This window comes from Pteronotus mesoamericanus, unplaced genomic scaffold (genome assembly GCF_021234165.1).
Source record: "Pteronotus mesoamericanus isolate MK-2021 breed Mesoamerican mustached bat unplaced genomic scaffold, CSHL_Meso_final contig_2, whole genome shotgun sequence".
NCBI lineage: Eukaryota > Metazoa > Chordata > Mammalia > Chiroptera > Mormoopidae > Pteronotus > Pteronotus mesoamericanus.
The window spans coordinates 31,617,545-31,635,813 of NW_026555084.1; the positions used below are offsets into that span (position 1 = coordinate 31,617,545).

The 18,269-nt window shown below is 46.9% G+C and overlaps 2 protein-coding genes and 1 non-coding gene across 8 annotated transcripts in view; all 3 read right to left on the reverse strand.

Moving 5' to 3' along the window:
* The window catches only part of TRRAP (transformation/transcription domain associated protein), a 121,837-nt gene extending 109,482 nt beyond the window's left edge, over positions 1 to 12,355 (reverse strand). For all 6 annotated transcript variants that reach the window (XM_054568521.1, XM_054568520.1, XM_054568519.1 and 3 more), the window contains exons 1-3: positions 12,268 to 12,355; positions 9,938 to 10,098; positions 9,477 to 9,526 (exon numbers count right to left, since the gene is read on the reverse strand). In XM_054568521.1, coding sequence (XP_054424496.1) covers positions 9,477 to 9,526; positions 9,938 to 10,037 — 150 coding nt within the window. In that variant the 5' untranslated portion in view covers positions 10,038 to 10,098; positions 12,268 to 12,355. The remainder of the gene's footprint in view (positions 1 to 9,476; positions 9,527 to 9,937; positions 10,099 to 12,267) is intronic.
* LOC129066813 (small nucleolar RNA ZL1) lies at positions 9,605 to 9,808 on the reverse strand. The gene has a single exon (XR_008528745.1). It is a non-coding gene; the product is annotated as a small nucleolar RNA ZL1 (small nucleolar RNA).
* A 3,852-nt stretch (positions 12,356 to 16,207) lies between the features above and the next one.
* CLTB (clathrin light chain B) overlaps positions 16,208 to 18,269 on the reverse strand; it is a 28,938-nt gene continuing 26,876 nt past the window's right edge. Inside the window, exon 5 of the mRNA XM_054568525.1 lies at positions 16,208 to 16,674. Coding sequence (XP_054424500.1) covers positions 16,503 to 16,674 — 172 coding nt within the window. The 3' untranslated portion in view covers positions 16,208 to 16,502. The remainder of the gene's footprint in view (positions 16,675 to 18,269) is intronic.

The following is an 18,269-nucleotide window of genomic DNA, read 5'->3' on the forward strand; positions in this document are numbered from 1 at the left end:
GGATTTGGGGGAGTGGGAACAGGATAGTATTTCCTGCCTTATGTAATCATCTAAACATTACATGAGTTAATATATATAAAACTTACAACAGTGCCTACAGTGAATGCTCAATAAATACTGTTAGTACTTTTAGAGCACCTATGTGCTAAATAAATACTGTGTAACATGCCTTTTATTCCTTCTCACTCAGGCCTCACCACAACCCTCAGGTAAATACTCTGCCCACTTCACAGATAAAGAGGCTCAGAGAGGTTAAAAACTTGATGAATGTCCGAATCAGTAAGTTTTGGAAGTGAGTTCAAATTAAGTGTAACATCCAAGTCCTTTCCTCCTTTTAAAGTCTCACCACCTTATTTAACAAATGTGTACTAAGCTCCTATCAGGGACTCAACAGAGATAAAATTATGAAGATAGTATGCAGTCCATGCCCTCAGAAATGGGGGAGGCAGCAGTGTGCTGGGGTAGACAGATATCAAGAAAAAAACTAACAATATGATGTAGGACCATCTAACTTATGGAACATAACTTATGGGCAGAACCAATGGCATAGACCACCTTCCCGAAGAAGTGATATTTACACTAAAGCAAGGAAGGCCAGTAGGACTTAGCCATGTGAAAGGTGGAAAAGGAAGAAGGTTCTAAGAGAAGCATATGCTCAGGCACGAAATTGTAAGAAAGCACGAGTGTAAAAGGCACTAAAAAGCTTCATGACACAGACAACCCAGTGAGACACAGCATCTGGGCAGTGAAATCCAAGTGCCCGGAGCGCCAGCCACTGACCTAGGTGTGGAGTTGTCTATTACAGAAGGTAATCGCAGAAGAGCAGTCTACAAAGGAAGAAACAGAAACAGGAGAAAACCAGGAAGGAGAGTGGTACCATGGCAGCAAAAGCCAAGCACCGCAATTCTTGGAACATACACCTGAGCACCCATCTCCCAGGGCCACCCAGTGGACACCCCAGGGGTTCCATTTGCCTAGAACACGGGAGGCGCCCCAGGAGCTGGCAACACCTCAGCGGCCTCTCCCCAACCAGACTGTGGTTTCACTGGGGACTTCAACTGTGTTTCTAGACAAGAAAAAGCTAAAGGAGTTACGCACCACCAAGCCAGTATTACAAGAAATGATAAAGGGATTCCTTTATGAAGAAAGAGAAAAAGATCAAAATTATGAATAATAAAATGGCAATAACTACTTGCCTATCAATAATTACTTTAAATGTAAATAGAATTAAATGCTTGAATCAAAAATACACAGAGTGGCTAATTAGATAAGAAAATGAGACCTGTATACATATGCTGCCTACAGATGGAAAAGACACACAGAAAGGGATGGAAAATATTTAGGAGGCAAGGCTTCCGCTCAAGACGGCAGCACAGGTAAACACTGTTTGCCTCCTCACACAACCCCATCAAAATTACAACTAAAATATAGAACCATCGCTAAGAACTATCAGAAATCAAGCTGATTGGAAGTCTGAAACTATGGAATTGAAGGAACCACATCCATCCAGACTGGTAGGAGGGGTGAAGATACAGAATGGGCTGGTCCCACATCCACGTGTGGCGAAGAAAAATTCGTGAGGGATGTCTCAGGAGCAAGGAGTCCCAGCCCCACACCAGACCACCCAGCCCAGGATTCCAGGGCCAGGAAGATAAGTCCCCATAACTTTTAGCTGCAAAAACCAGCAGGGACTGAGTCAGTGGAAGAAACTTCTGGAGGCCCAAGCAGTTCCCCTTAAAGGACCCACACAAGGACTTACTCAGATTCACTCATTCTGAGCTCCAGCACCAGCGAGGAGCTTGAAAGACACCATGGCACATGGGAGGAACTAAGGTATATGGCATCAAGGAGAGCGCTGGGGGCCGTTTCCACTCAGAAAGGCAGGCAGACGCCACTGTCCCTTTCCTAAGCCCTCCCTGCACAGAGCCTCAGAGCAGCAGGCAGGTGTCATATCTGAGACTCCATCAACCTGACTCACACTGTTTGCCCAACCCTGGAGATCAACTGAGACTCCAACCCATCCAACTTTACTGGCCCTCCCAAACTGTTAACTGGGACTTTGCCATATGAACAACTGGTCTTGGCTCATGCTTCACAGCTTCCTAAATCTTATCAAACAAGCAACAGCTGGCCTCAATAAGCCCCCAGACCCCTTACAGCTTGCTAAGTGACCCCACACCCAGCATTAGCAGCAGCCAGCCTAGATTCACAATTTGGCTTTGCCTGGATATCACCAAGCCCAGCACAAGCAGCAGCCATCTCAGACTGCTTTATAACTCATGCAAGGTGATCTCGGGAAGAACTCAGGTAGGGGCTGACCTTGGCCTGTACCACCCAGGAAACCCTAGATCCTGCGCACCCAGTGGACAGCTACAGACCACGTCGAAGCACCACCAACCCACCCCCCTCCATGGAGCACAGAGGTTGGTGGTCAGTGGTCACAGCAAGTCCTCACAACTGGCTGACCTGGGTAAATCCCTTCCACTGATCTGCCAACAGGAATCAAGGCTCAAATACCAGAGAAAGGTGTACTCAGCTCACACAAAGGGCACACCTTGAGTACCCAGCATGGGTGATATGGGGAGGCTGTTCCACTGAACCCTCCAGGACACCTATTACATTAGGCCACGCTACCAAGACACAGAGTCAAAGCAGCTCTACCTAATACATAGAGACAAACACAGGGAGGCTGCCAAAATGAGGAGACAAAGAAACATGGCCCAAATGAAAGAACAGGTCAAAATTCCAGAAAAAGAACTAAACAAAATGGAGATAAGCATTCTATCAGATGCAGAATTCAAAACACTGGTAATAAGGATGCTCAAGGCTGCCCTGGCTGGTGTGGCTCAGTGAACCGAGTGCCCACCTGCGAACAGAAGGGTCACTGGTCTGATTCCCAGTCAGGGCACACATCTGAGTTGTGGATCAGGCCCCCAGCAGGGGGCACATGAGAGGCAACCACACACTGATGTTTCCCTCCCTTTCTCACTCCCTCCCCCAACCTCTAAAATTAAATAAAATCTTTAAAAAGAAAAAAAAAAGGATGCTCAAGGACTTAGTGAAAACTGCAACAGCATAGAAAATATCCAGTCAGAAACAGAGGATACACCAATTGAAATAAAGAACAATTTACAGGGAAATAACAGTAGAGTGGATGAAGCCAAGAATAAAATCAATGATCTAGAACATAAGGAAGCAAAAAACAACCATGCAAAACAACGAGAAAAAAGAAACGAAGAAAACGAGGATAGTGTAAGCAGCCTCCAGACCGCTTCAAGGAGTCCACCATTCACACTGCAGGGGTGCCAGAAGGAGAAGTGAAAAAGCAAGAAATTGGAAAACTATTTGAAAAAAATAATGAAAGAACACTTCCCTAAACTGGTGAAAGAAATAGACATGCAAGTCCAGGAAGCGCAGAGAGTCCCAAAAAACATGAATGCAAGGAGGCCGACTCCAAAACACATCATAATTAAAATGCCAAAGGTTAACAATAAAGAGAAAAATCTTAAAAGCAGCAAGAGAAAAGCAGTTAGTTACCTATAGGGGGTGTCAACTGATTTCTCAAAAGAAACTTTGAATATTTCTTGCCAATCCCTTCTTGCCTGCAAAGTGATGAAAAGCAGGGACCTACAGGCACAACTGCTCCTGCTCTACCCAGCAAAGCTGTCATTTAGAATCAAATGGAAGATAAAGAGCTTCCAAGACAAGAAAAAAAACTAAAGGAGTTCAACGCCACCAAACCATTATTATATGAAATGTTAAAGGGACTTATTTAAGAAAAAGATCAAAACTATGAACAATAAAATGCAATAAACACATACCTATCAACAAGTAAATCCAAAAAACAAACTGAGTAAATAAAAGAACAACCAGAATTATGCATATGGAGAGAGTTTTGATGGTTGCCAGATGGGAGTGGATTAAACAAGTACAAATACGTAGTTACAGAATAACCATGGGGATGTAAAGCACAGTATAGGAAATGGAGATGCCAAAGAACTTATATGCACGGCCCATGGACATGAACAATGGTGGGGGGATGGCCTGAGTGGGGGGTGCTGGGCGGAGGGGGGCAAAAGGGGAAACATTGGGACAACTGTAATAGCATAATAAAAAATAATTTTAAAAAAAGATATTTCATGGAAATGAAAACAAGAAAAAGCTGGGTGGCAATTATTATCAGATAAAATAAACTTTGAAACAAAGCTATAACAAGAGACAACACAGGATTCAGCAATTCCACTTCCAGGTATTTATCTGAAAAAACTCAAAACACTAAATCAAAAAGTTCATTATAGCATTATTTACAATAGCCAAAATATGGAAGCAATCTGATAAATGGGTAAAGAAAACGTGGTACACATCTGCAATGGAATATTAATCATGAAAAAAAAGAATGAAATCTTAACCATCTGCGACAAAATGGACGAACCTAGAGGGCACTATGCTAATTGAAATGTCAGAAAGAGAATGACAAATACCGTATGATTTCACTTATACATGGAATCTAAAAGACAAATTAAACCCACAAACAAAGCAAACTCATAGATACAGAGAACATGTTAATGGCTGCCAGATGGGAGTGGGGTTCGGGGCCAGGTGAAAAAGGAGACAGGGTTAAGAGGTGCAAATTGCCGGTTGTAAAAGCAGTCACGGGAATGGAAAGTACAGCATAAGGAATATCGTCAATACTACTGTAATAACTATAGGGGGTACCAGGTGGGTACTAGACTCATCGGGGCGACCACTTGGTAAGTTATATAAATCACTATGTTGTACACCTGAAATTACTATAATACTATATGTCAACTATAACAGAAAAATAAAAATTTATTTTAAAGAACTGTGCTCATCACCTTTTATCCCCAAAGCTTAAAACTTTACAAAACAATCAAATTTAATAATTCAAGGAAAAGAGAGATAAGCCTCACCCTGAAACATTATCAAGATTATCAAGGAATCAAGCTCACCTGCACAACAGCCCATACCAACAAGTGATTCAATAACCTTCAAAATATCCGAGTGCCAAATTTCTTCCATAAAACAGACTCATTAAACAAACTGTCCAGTTATTCTGCTGGTATTTTAACTCAGCCCATTTTTTGATCCATATGAAATTTTCAGTGACTTCTATCTCAACAGTTTCCTATTTTCTGTTCTGGAAGATGGCCCGTATGATATTTACTTAGCCTATAATCTTATCCCTGAGTGGTTAGTGAAATGAATTTCTAATACTCCTGAAATCATCAGGATATTTTTTTTCAATTTCACTCATTTCATTTTTTTTTTAAGATTTTATTTATTTATTTTTAGACAGAGGGGAAGGGAGGGAAAAAGAGAGAGAAACATCAGTGTGTGGTTGCCTTTCATGTGCCCCCCCACTGGGGACCTGACCAGGCCCACAACCCAGGCATGTGCCCTGGCTGGGAATCGAATCGGCGACCCCCTTCAGTCCACAGGCCAGCACTCAATCCACTGAGCCACACCAGCCAGGGCCATCTCACAGGCTTCCTTTAAATATTTTTTCTGGGATAGCAGTAATGGTGATTTAAAATTACCTACTGATGGTCATCCCAGTATTTAATTCTTTGAAGGACCTAGTCATCTGAACTTTAAGATAAATGTCTACATTGTACAGATTCCAAAAATCATTTTTTGGAAAAGCCCAAGTATCCTGCTTCAGTAACTTTTAATTCTGCTAATTTAATCAATACATATGAGACCAAAGCCAGGCACTAACGCGCTAACTGTCAGACACTAAACAGGAGAGGAAGAGATCAGACACTTGATCCACAGAGCCAAGCCCACCCTCAGAGGCCTGCCCAATGTGCTGTTCCTGCAGGTTCACATGCTGCTCCATGACTTCAGCCTCTCAAAAAACCTGTCAGGGCGCTGGTTCTCTCCTACAGGTTCTTCCAATAAAATGCAGACCGAAGCCCAGGCCAGGTAGCTCAGTTAGCACGCTGTCCTGATACACCAAGGTTGCGGGTTCTACCCTCAGTCAGGGCACATATAAGAATTAACCAATAAATGCATAAATAAGTGAAACTCAAAAACTGATGTTTCTCTCTCAAATTATAAAAAAATTTATTTTAAAAAATTGCAGGATGTTGCAATTTTATTTTAAAAAATTGCAGGCTGGTATGGCTCAGTGGACTAAGTGCTGGCTTGCGAACCAAAGGGTCACCAGATTGATTCCCCATCAGCAGGCCAGGTCCCCAGTTGGGGGCACGCAAGAGGCAACCACACACTGACGTTTCTCTCCTTCTCTTTCTCCCTCCTTAAAAATAAATAAATAAATAATAAAATCTTCTTTAAAAGATACAGAATGCCGGACAATCTTTTTCTACATCCCACCTCTTATTTCTTGTTTTTTTGTGTTTAACAACCTGCATTAGTAGCTTGGGAAAAAGAGAAAGCTCTTCAGCTTAATGTCTAAATAGCTGAGGAATTTTTTTTCCAGCTCCATTTAAGTCAGCAAGTCTTTGAAAACATCTACTTAAAAAAAAAAAAAAAAAGGCAAAATTAGCCCTGGCTGGTGTTGCTCAGTGGATTGAGCACCAGCCTGCAAGCCAAAGGTCACTGGTTCAACTCCCAGTCAGAGCACATGCCTAGGTTGCCAGCCAGATCCCCAGTGGGGGGCGTGTAAGAGGCAACTGATCAATGTATCCCTCCCGCATTGCTGTTTCTCTCCCTCTTCCTCCCTCCCTTCCCCTCTCTAAAAATAAATATTTTTTTAAAAAAATGAAAATACTGTCCATTACTACAGATACTAGAGTATCTGGTTCCATCCCACTAGCACTTATTTAAAGTTAAATAATTCAAATGACCATGCCAGAGGCTAGGAAGTATTTTATCTATCATTCTTAGTCATACTGGGAAAGGTTTTATAATTCCCACACTAAAAATAAGACATGTAACTGTGTAATCTACCTATGAGGCTAAACGACTCCACGCTAACTACAAAGTTGGAGAAAACAAGAATGAATAGTTTTCAGGTGCTGGACAAGAGGCAGGGCAAGACCATGACCTCCAGAAGGGGAATTCACAAGCTGAGCCTGTGGTCACCACGGCTCTCTGCCTAGGTCCAATTTCCCAACTGGGGCTCAGACAGGCCGGGGCCCAAAGAGATCACAGTGGTCCTGCAGAGCAAACACCAGAGTAGCTGGAAATCTGCAAGGCAGAGCCCTAGAGAAAAAGGAACCACAGGACACGGATGAGTATGGTCTCCCACGTATCCTTGAGACCTTGACTTGAGAGCTGAGCTACATGTACAGGTGAGGTAGCATAAGACTACCTGAGGCTTAACAGAGAGTGGCAGCTTCAGGGCTGAGATGACCAGAGATGCCAGAGGTCCAGCAAAATTAGAGGATGCTGGGGGTCCAAGGCAGCCACAGTGCAAAGACCTTAACACCTCAATAACATCCCAGACATCCCCCTGAAGAAGGACAATTTCTTAGAGTAAGGGCTATTCTAGACTCGTTCCAACACATCCTAAATTCAGTCTCTCCCCTAACATCTGGAGCTTCCCACAGATCCTCTCTACTACATCAAAAAACCAAGATTAGCCAGCAACTGAACTGAATTATTGCCAACTACAATAAAAATGTCAATACTCGTCAAAGAGAAATAACAGAATGCACAGTCCCTACAGTTCACACACAGTGTGCACTGTACACTCAAAAACTGCTAGACATGCAAAGAAGCAGGACAATGTAACCCCCAGTCAACAGAAATCAACTTTTATAATGTCTAAATGTTGTACGTAACAAACTTTAAAGCAGCCATAATAAATATTTTCAAATAACAAAAGGAAAATATGGTCTTAAAAATGTACGCAGGGAATCTGCAGAGAAGTGAAATTTATCAAGAACCAAATGGAAATTCTATAACTGAAACTACAACAACAGAAATTTTAAAATGCAAAAACTAAATATATATTAACTTAATTTTAAAAATAACATCCCAACAGATTGGAGATGGCAGAAAAATAGTCAATGAACCTGAAAGCAGATCACTAGAAATTAGCCAATCTAAAAAACAAAAAGGAAAAAACAATGAAAAAAGAACCAAGCCTAAGAGACCTAATGAACAATATAATTGTAGTTTGTGAGGCCCAGAAGAGAGAAACTGCTTGACCAAGGTCACAGAAGTTCTAAGTAATCAGGCCAAAACTGATATCCAGCTCTCACTCCCAGTCACATACCACTGATTGCATAGAGAAAAATTCACAGCAAAAGTCTGAGTGCATTCTGAGAGCGCCGTATTTTGCCATGTATAATGCACACTTTTTTGCCCGTATATTTGAGGGAAAAATAAGGATGTGCACTATACATGGGTAGTACTAATCCCAATTCTATATAAATGTTTTAAATTTATTTATGCTTATGTGTTAAAAGTGTAACTCTGGAAAGTAATAACGAGCCCCAGCTGGTGTGGCTCAGGGGACTGAGCGTAGGCCTGACTCCTAGTCAGGGCACAGGCCTGGGGTGTGGGCCAGGTCCCCAGGTGGGCGCGTGTGAGAGGCAACTGATCAATAATCGATCGCTGTATCTCTCACATATCGACGTTTCTCTCCCTCTTTCCCCTCTCTAAAAATAAATAATTAAAAAAAAACGAAAAAAGAAAGCAATAATGATATCCATGTGCAAAACAATACTCTGGAATACAATAATCAGTTTTGTTTCTAAATATAAATAAATAAAAAATTGGCCTTGGCTGGCGTGGCTCAGTGGATTGAGCACCAGACTGCGAATCAAAGGGCCGCTGATTCAGTTCCCAGTCAGGGCCCACGCCTGGGTTGCAGGCCAGGTCCTGGGAGCGGGGCCGGGGCGGGGGCGGTGGAGGGGTGAGAAACAACCACACATTAATGTTTCTCTCCCTTTCTTTCTCCCTCCCTTCCCCTCTGTCTAAAAATAAATAAATAAAACAATTTTAAAAAATTAAAGCATAAGTTTTTTTTCCTGAAAGCCTGGGCCAAAAACATGAGTGCACATTATACACCCCAAAATACAGTATATGCCTAAAGAGTTACCACATTTAAAAATTAAGAAATGGCCCTGGCTAGTGTGGCTCAATGGACTGAGTGTCAGTCCGAACCAAAAGGTCTCCAGTTTGATTCCCAGTCAGGGCACATGCCTGGGTTATGTGCTGCAACCAGCTGGCAACCAGTCAACATCTCTCTCACACATTGATGTTTCTCTTCCTCTCTTTCTCCCTTCTTTCCCCTCTCTCTAAAAACAATTTTTTTTTTTATTTTAAAATGTTAAACAACCAAAACCAAAATAACTATCAACAGTATGAAGTTGAACAACACTGTGTACAAACATTTAAGTTTCAATTTTAAAATACAATAAATTACATTAACAGAAATAACATCTTTGGAGTTACTACTGAAAAGATTGGCAGAGATGCAACAGGAAAGCTCATGAGAGTATTTACCTCAAAATGAAAAGCATAAAATATAAAGATCATACCTCAAAATTTTCACTGACTTCTTGCATCATTTTTAACTTTGTTTCATCAGCTGTAAAATGACAACACAAATCATAAGGTAATGGAAATTATGTTAAGAATGTTCCAAAAATTACTAGATTTAATAAGAGAAGCAATCAGATCTTATCAGTTTGACTGTCATGGTCCAACAGAAGGCACGTAACTAGCTCCCTACAACCAGTCACACACACTCATACTCCCAGACATAGGTGTGCATGCACAGACCAGGACAGATAAACACACGCGCGCGCACACGCACACACACGTGCCTCTTCGGGGCTCCAGCCAGTAATGCTCATCACTTTGCTTCTCCACAAGGCAGAGAAAGAGGAAATTAGGATAAAAGTCAATGTTATTGTTTATCTCTATGTGTACATTTCCTGAACTGAGATGCATGAATCTCATTAATGCATTTCTTAATGACAAAAAGTTATCAACTCACGGGTATTTACATCAGTGAGAGCTGCCACAAACTGAAGGTATTTTTTCATCAATGTGGTTTGGTCAACCGCGGTGGACCCTTGTGTTGCAACAAATGCCATTTTTCTTTTGATCTAGTTTACTTCTCAAGAGAAAAGTATCAGGTCCATGAGTTCACCCCGCCTATGAAAAGAAACATATAAATTAGCCAGTTTATTAAGGGCATAGGCTCACCATCTCTACAAAAATCCTACCTAATTGCCTGCATTTATCTAAATATTTTCACATTAATCCAGAATACACTATTCCCTCTGCTTAAAAAAAAAAAGTACCTAAATCCATTTTACCTATTAATTTCTTAATATGATTTTTCTAGACAGACATTTTTCTTTCCTTCCATATTTCCTTCTTTCACTAGGCCAGGGGTCGACAACATTCTATATATTCTCTATAAAGAGCCAGATAGTAAATATTTTAGGCTTTGTGGCCATGAAGTCTGCCACAACTACTCAGCCACAGACACCATATAAATGAACAACAGTAGCTATGATCCAATATAACTTTATTTCTGTACATTGAAATTTCAACTTCATGTAATTCTCACATGTTTTGAAGCATTTTTCTTTTGACTTTTTCCCAACCATTTAAAACATCCAGAAACCATTTTTAAGCTCATGGGGTGTATAAAAAGAGGCATCAGGCTGCATTTGATCAGCTGGCTGTAGTTTAGCCAATTCTGCCCTGTCACCTGTTCTCAAACTTCAATGTGCATTAAATCACCAGGTGCCGAAGATGGATTCCCAAGCATAACCCAGAGACAGTGGCTCAGCGAGGACCCCAGGAAGCTGCAAATAGTTTACAGCTGGAATACAGCAGGCATTCAAAAAATGCACATTGACGAAATGAATAAATGCTCTAAAATAGCATCTCAGAGAGTCAGAAACAGGCTGCTGACCACACTCAGAAATGCCACTTCAGACTGGAAAATAGAGGGAAACTTAGATACTATTTAAAAAACAGTCACAAGTGTCTGGGAAACCTGGGAAAATTGTTTAGCCATCGTCCTTTTATCCACCTAACTTCAGTCGGGCTTAACAAGCGGTTTCCTGACTTGACTTCCTTTCTTCAACAGACATACCACTAACTCTTCTGCAGACCTTTCAAAAGCTTTGCCCTACTGGCCGTAGTGTTTTGCAGCTCACACTTCTGCCCCCAGCGACAGGGACACCCTGACACCACAAAGCCCCTTCTGGCCACCCTCCCAGAACCCGAAAAGCGCTGCTCCGATGCAGAGGGGACACCCAGAGCTGCTCCATCCTACCACTGCCCACCACAAGTCCGTTCCACTGGCTGAAGACGGGAAAAGACCATAAAAAAGGCCAAAGGCAGGGACTGTGTCAACTCTGCTGAATGATGACCAAACTACTGCTTCCTTTTTCGGGTCACACTCCCTCCTCCAAACGCAAAAGGCCCTACACCCCTATCGCCATTCCGGACACACAAGACTCAGGGTCACGGCCTCTCCCTGCCTAAGAAATTTCTCGTGGCCCCCAAACTTATTAACGGCTCGGACCCCCGTTACCACCGGATTCGTCAACTCTTCTATTTCCCGGGGCCCCCGAGGGGACTGGACTCTGCTTTCCGGCCCTGAATGGATGCGGGAGGGGGGCGGGGTTCCTAAGGTGTGAAAACGTCCCATCCCGCCTCTTTGGGAGTAGCTCGAAAACCCCGGAGGCCGAAGGTCCAGGCCTGGCTTCCATGGAGCCCCTGCGTCGGGAACCAGGTGGAGAGGCCCGAGCCTGCGCCGCACCCGCACTCGGGCAAATGGCCCCCGCCGCCCGCCGCCGCCGGACCCTGAGGCGGCGCCGCCGGGCCAGAGGGGGCGCTGTCCTCCCCAGTACCTTCGCTCTTCACGCTGGGCCAGGCGAGCCAGGTATCTGCGTAGAGGCCAGGAGGGGCCAGGCTGAGCGGGGCACCTCGAGGGGAACGGTGCCCAAATTCCACGCTCTATCTTCCCGGGCTCCAACGGCCCCCCGCTTCGCTCCTTTTGTCACCGTCCCCAGACCCCGAGCGCCCGCCTCCCGGGCCGTGCTACGGAAAGCGCCGAGGACCAATATCCGCGCCGCTAATCCCCCGCCTCCCGTAACTCGAGCTCGAACAGACAAAACAGCGTAGGTTGCGGCCAGGGCTGGGCCCAGCGAAAGACTGAGGGCCGGGACACAGGTAGGCCTCCCTCTGCCACTCCACGGAGCCGCCGCGCCGCAGAGATCTCCCCACGCCTGGACCGCGTTGCACCCGTGGTAGCCTCCGCACGCGCTTCCCCGGGCCGTTCCGCTCCTCTCCCACACTTACCGGGAATTCGGCGGCCGGCCTCCTGCAGCTCCGACCTGCGACCACCGACGAAGCACAGGCCTCGGCAGAACCGCCGCACGCAGTCCCGCCTCCACTTTAAGTAGCTACTGCCTCCGCGGGAGAAATAGGCCCAGGCGCACCGCCCCCAAATGGGTGCGGCCTGGGCTGGCAGCCGGAGCGGGAGGGGCTGTGCGGCACCGGTGGACCCTTCCGGCCCTTAAAACCTCGTCTGCGTGGGCGGAGTCGCCGCAGGAATGGTGCTGCAGGCAGTTACCTACCACGTCTGTTGCCTTGGCCTTCTTCTGCCCTAAATCTACTCGCCGGAGCCAGACTCCGCGAGGGTGCGGGAATGACGCTCGGCAGCTGCTTCCCGCGTGGGCACCCGATGGCGGTGGTCTGTGTTGGGAAGAGGCCACCCCTGAAATGAATATTGCAGGCAAGGCGGGGTTTTCTCCCCCGATGGAAAAGAGGGTCTTTGGGTAGTGGAAGGCTAGAGACAGACCGATACCCTGTAAGCAAGGGAAAACCCTCGTGTTCTGCCTGGAGATAAACGACTCGGTCATTTGTTTTGGAGCTGAATCACCCCGAGGATGGACGCCAGAGGACAGCTTTCTGTCCCCTCTGGCAGATGCCTCAGCCCAGGCCAAGGCAATGAGACTGGGGCTAGTAGGGCAGGACGCCCTGGTTCCCAGGTGTAAAGGCGTAGGCTGGACCTAAAGCCCCGGAAAGAGAGTGCTCTAGAACAATGGAAACCTTTCAGGAAAAGATCCAACACAAGAAACGCAAAAACCAATAGTACCAATAGGTAAGCGGGTGCTGTAGGAACTGCAAACCACAATAGTAATGGCGAGGGGGATGAAATAGGTGAGGACTTGTGACGCTAGAGGGGGCCGGAATGAGAAATGGACCAGAGAAGTGGCGGAGGCGGAGACTGGCGTGAGGGGTGAACCTGATTGGAGGAGGAAAACTGGCCTGAGATAGGGTGGAGGTTAACACCAGAAATCCTGCCTCGACTCACCCCTCCCGCCTTGGCCGCCCCCTAGATCGCCCCCTGCTGTTCTGAGATAACGGGTGGAGGAAGGGCCCAAAGCTGGATGGGATGTCCGCTGTTGTTCCCGCCACTCACTACCTGCGTTATCTCTTCCGCAGGCTGACTGGGCACGGCGGTCGCCCTCACCTACGGCCTCTGTTCCCTCCACCTGGAACAGAGGAGGCGACCCCAGCTTCTAATGCGCACCGAGATCGCCACCCAGGGCTTCACGGTCGCAGAAAACTTGCAACTGCCTACATTCGCTCTGATGACTAGAACCTGATAGCTTAAAGCTCCGCGGACACGTTCCCAGGCCGAGGAGCAACCGCTGGTCCTGCCACCAGGCTTATTCCCTCATCTCCCCTGACAAGCCCCTGTGTCAGTAGGGGAGGAAGTGGCCAATAAAGTGCCTGATTCTCCCCCCCCCCCGCCCCCCGCCCCCCGCCAGGAATCTTAGGTTCGATTGTTTGGGTGTTGCATACTTCTGCCGCACCTTCTCAACTCCCTACTTAATAAACTCTGATCCACGTGTAGTTTGATGACTTCGTTCTCAAGCCTCACCCCCAAGGTTCCTGGTCTTTGGTTTTAGGTATAAACAGACTAAAGACTGCAGAGGCCCTTAGAAATGATGTGATCTAGTGATTCCCAAACTTTCCTGCAGCTGGGGTGCTTGTTAAAGGTAGATTCCCTAGGATGATACTATTCGAGAGGGGGAAAGGGATCTTTCCAGCAATTTCCAAGCTTTCAATAGAAAAGCCTTCCTTAAGACGAGGCCTGCGGGGGTCCTGTCAGAGACGGGGGTCAGCCCCCCACTGCTTCTGCTCCTCACAGCCCTCCCACCTAAGGCACCGAAGGCTCCACTAACCTGGACGGTCCAGTTGTGGTTCTTGCCGCGTTTAATGGAACGGGAAATGGGCTCGCGATGCAGCCTGGTGTAGTGGGAGGGGCACAGTTCTGGAGCCTGTTAGTGGTTTGTGTACCTAGTGTCTCAAGGAAGAAAGGAGGCCGCGGCCCTGAGCAAACTCTAGGAGACAGGCAACCTGTGACTTGTGCATCATGTGCACTGTCAAACAGGTGTTCCTGGCCTGTGGTTGCAGTCACCTCTGAAATGTTGATTCGGACCTAGGTTCCTTTCATGTGTGACTCCATTAATGTCAACACCACTGCGAGTGGCCAGAAGGGAAAAGGGGATGAAGAAGACACATCCACTTCCTGAGCACCCAGACCCAGTCCAGGTTTCTAAATGGAGAAGTGTATGACCAGGGCCAGCTACAGTCTGCCCCCTAATGGCCTCTCAGCAAAAGGGAAAGATAACAAGTATAGAGCAGTGCATTGTAGTGACCCTTGTCTCAAGGCTAAAGGATGTAGATTGATAAGGACTGTGGCACAACTAAGGAGGATGGATACAGTTTAAAAATTTTTTATTGAACTTAGAGGAAGGGAGCTAGAAAAACATCATGTTGTTCCACTTATTTATGCATTCACTGGTTACTTCTTGCATGTGCCCTGACCAGAGATTGAAGCCACAACCTTGGTGTATTAGGATAATGCTTTAACTAGCTGAACTACCCAACCAAGGCTAAAATAAAAACACAGGCCTGCAAACTGCTAGGATGCCGGTTCAATTTTCCACTGGGGCACATGCCTGGATTGAGGATTGGGTCCCCTGTGGGGTGGGCAAGAGGCAACCAATCTATATTAATCTCGCACATCAATGTTTCCCTCTCCCCCTTCCACGCTCTCTAAAAATAAGATCTTTTAAAAAAAATGAAATTATTTTTTAAAGAGGAATTATTTAAGTAGTTGACATACAATGTCATGTTTCAGGTGTATAACAGTGATTAGACATTTATATACCTTAAAAAGTAATACCTCAATTAGTACACATCTGAGATAATTATTATAATATTATTGACTTTATTCCCTATTCTGTAGTTTATATCCCTGGGTAGTCAATATTATTTAACTGTTGTCATTATAGTGTATCCTAAACACCTATGTTAAATTTGACCATAGTACCTCACGTGACCATATTTAAATATAGGATCTTTAAATATAGAGGTAATAAAGTGAGATTAAGGTGGGCCCTCATCCAATATGACTACTTTCCTTATAAAAAAGGAGAAATAGGGACAAAGGCACACACAGAGGACAGGCCATATGAAGAGGAACCCAGGATTGCAGTGATGCATCTACAAGCCAAGGAGCGCCCGAGGTGGCCAAGAGATGGAAGAAAGCTGAAACGCACCCCTCCCCAGGGCCTTCAGCGGGACCGTGGCCCTGCCGACACCTTGGTTTGGACTCCTGACCTCCAGGGGAGGAAGGCGATCTGTTCTAAACCAAACACTGTCGGACACTGTTACAACAGGTCTGCGAAACTAATATGGCTGGCGATTACTCTAGTCTTTTTGAACACCGTGCAGGCCACCGTATTCTGAATGGAGCCGCGTTTGCAACCTCTGCTGGAGGGCAAGAAGGGGTGGTCACTGCTCTTTAGCCCAAATCCTCAGAGGGGCGCCGCTGAAGGAAGGGGAGCTGCAGAGGCCACGTTCAGGGGCCCCTCAGCCAGGCTGAGACGAGCCTCCACTCGACTGGGAACCCCTGGTCTTGCCTCTGCCCTCCCACCTCAAGCCCCTGACCTTCTGGGAGCCTTGGGCCTGCACCTCTGTGAAGGGAACCCCAGGATCCCCACCGCAGGCTGGTTCAAGGGTCAGGAGAGATCAAGGGGGCCAAAGCATTCCGAGAGAGCGCCACAGGCGCTTCCCTCCCGGGGGGTGTAGGCAGCAGGCCTAGACACCTGCGACCCCCACTTGCAGCTGGGAGCTCCTGGGTTTCCGAGGGGAAGGCCTCGCCTTCTCTCCAGGCCAGGAGGCTGGGGAGGTTCCGAGCACAAACTGAGCCCTGACACCATTTGTGGCTTCCAGAGAAATGAGAATGATAATAAATAAGTGTAAAAAGAGTTAACAACACACCCTTTAAGCCAAGGAAAAAGTACATCTGGAGGGACCCTCGCAACTCTGTGGACAGGGGCAGTGTGAGGGCTGGGCCTCAGGGCGGGCGTCCCCTCCCCAGCCCCGGGAGGCGGGGAGAAAGGGCGCGGCCGTGCTCAGCAGCGGCCCGAGGCCTCCCTCCCAGCTGCCCGCTGCCGCCACTCCTCCTCTGCCCCGGCCCTGCCCGTGCATGGGGCCATGCTGGTGGCAGGCGCCTAGCGTGACAGCGGTGTCTGCTTCAGGGACATGAGCAAGGAGCGCAGGCGGGACACGTCTTTGCACTGCTTGCTGCTCTTGGGGTTGAAGTCACACAGCTGGGCCACCTTCTCCCACTCTGTGCCTGGGGCGTCCTCCTTGGATTCCTTCACGAAAGCCTCCTCAGATGCCCTGCGGGCGCAGATAGGACAGAAGTCTCAGAGCCCCAGACTGTCGGCCTTTCCCCCGAATTGGTGGTGCTCAGTCCCCGCTGAGCAAGGCTGCTTTGCCCGGCCTACCGTGGGCTACTTTGTCCGGAGGTCTCCTCCCCAGCTCTGTGCCCTCTGCCCTTGGGCCCCCAGGAGCAGCCTCGGCATCAGGGGAAGCGTAGGTTGGTCCGGCCCTAATGCCTCTGCACTTGTCACCTCTTCTGGGAAACCTTTCCCCGGGAGGCTCCTCATGGCCTGTTGTTGCTCCCCATTCAGGACTGAGTAAGTCCTGCTGTGTGGGGCAGCCCGTGCACAGCTGATCCTCCACTGTGGTCGGAGGCCGGTGGTGGCCACCAGTCCTTACAGATGATCACCCCAGGGGTAAATCCCTGCCACTGACATGCCAACAGCAATCAAGACTCACTCAAGAGCAGGGTATTCACAGCCCACATTTGTTTAGAGGGGTTTGGCACACCTGAGTACCCAGCCTGTGTGACTGGGGAGGCTATGCCACTGGACCCTTCAGAACACCTACTACACAGCTGCCGTGACCTGCGCAGAGTGGAGGTCCCTGAGTCGGGGCGACGGGAGATTGAGAAGAGGACAACACAGCACAAAGACACAACACAAGACAGTATAGAGAAAAGTGGGGGCCAGGGTGGGACATTGTCCTCTGATGGAGAGACAATGACCCTGAACGAGCTCTTCGCGTTATTTTGTGGGGGTTGATTAGATGAAGCTCAAGGACATTCTGCAGCTGCTGGCGAAGATTGTTCATTTCCCAGGCTGCCTAAATGATAAAACTTTCTTCTGCCAAGGCTGCGCATTCAGCTGAAGCTTGCAGTTAACTATTTCCTTCCCAACCCCTGCGGGCACAGGCTGCTGTCAGCTGCTGGCTTGCTCTGCCTTGCAGATGCAAGCAGTCAAGCGTGGCCTTGCCAAGCGCTTAACCTGGCTTTTGACGCCAGCCGTCACCGTCCCCCACACACAGCAGCTCTACCTAATACATAGAAAAGAACACAAAGAGCTTGCCAAGTTGAGGAGACAAAGAGAGAGCTCCCAAATCCAAAAACAGAACTCCAGAAGAACTAAACAAAACAGAGACAACAATCTACTAGGAGAGCGCAAGTGTTAGACTTTAGCCTTAATTGATAGGCTTAGGTGATTAAAGCCGCTACTGATGAGTTTAGCCTTAATTAGTAGGCTTAAGTGAGTAATCCAGGTGGAAAGCTATTATTCCAAGATTGTGAAGCTTTGGAATAAAGACTCTTTCCTTTATCACCAAACCTTTGCTTCTGGAATTTTGCCTGGCAGGGGTTTCCAATCTTTTGACATCTCTGGGCCACACTGGAAGCAGAGTTGTCTTGGGCCACACTTTAAGTATACAGACACTAACAAAAACTGATGAGTAAAAGAAAGGTTGTAAGTAAATTAATGATTTTGTGTTGCGGGGCATTCATAGCCATCCTGGGCCACAGGTTGGACACCCCTGGCAGACGGGGCGGCAGGCAGCAGGACCCCACTCTCTGTTCAGTAACAAAACCAATCAAACCAGCTTGGGCTGATGAACTATAAGGA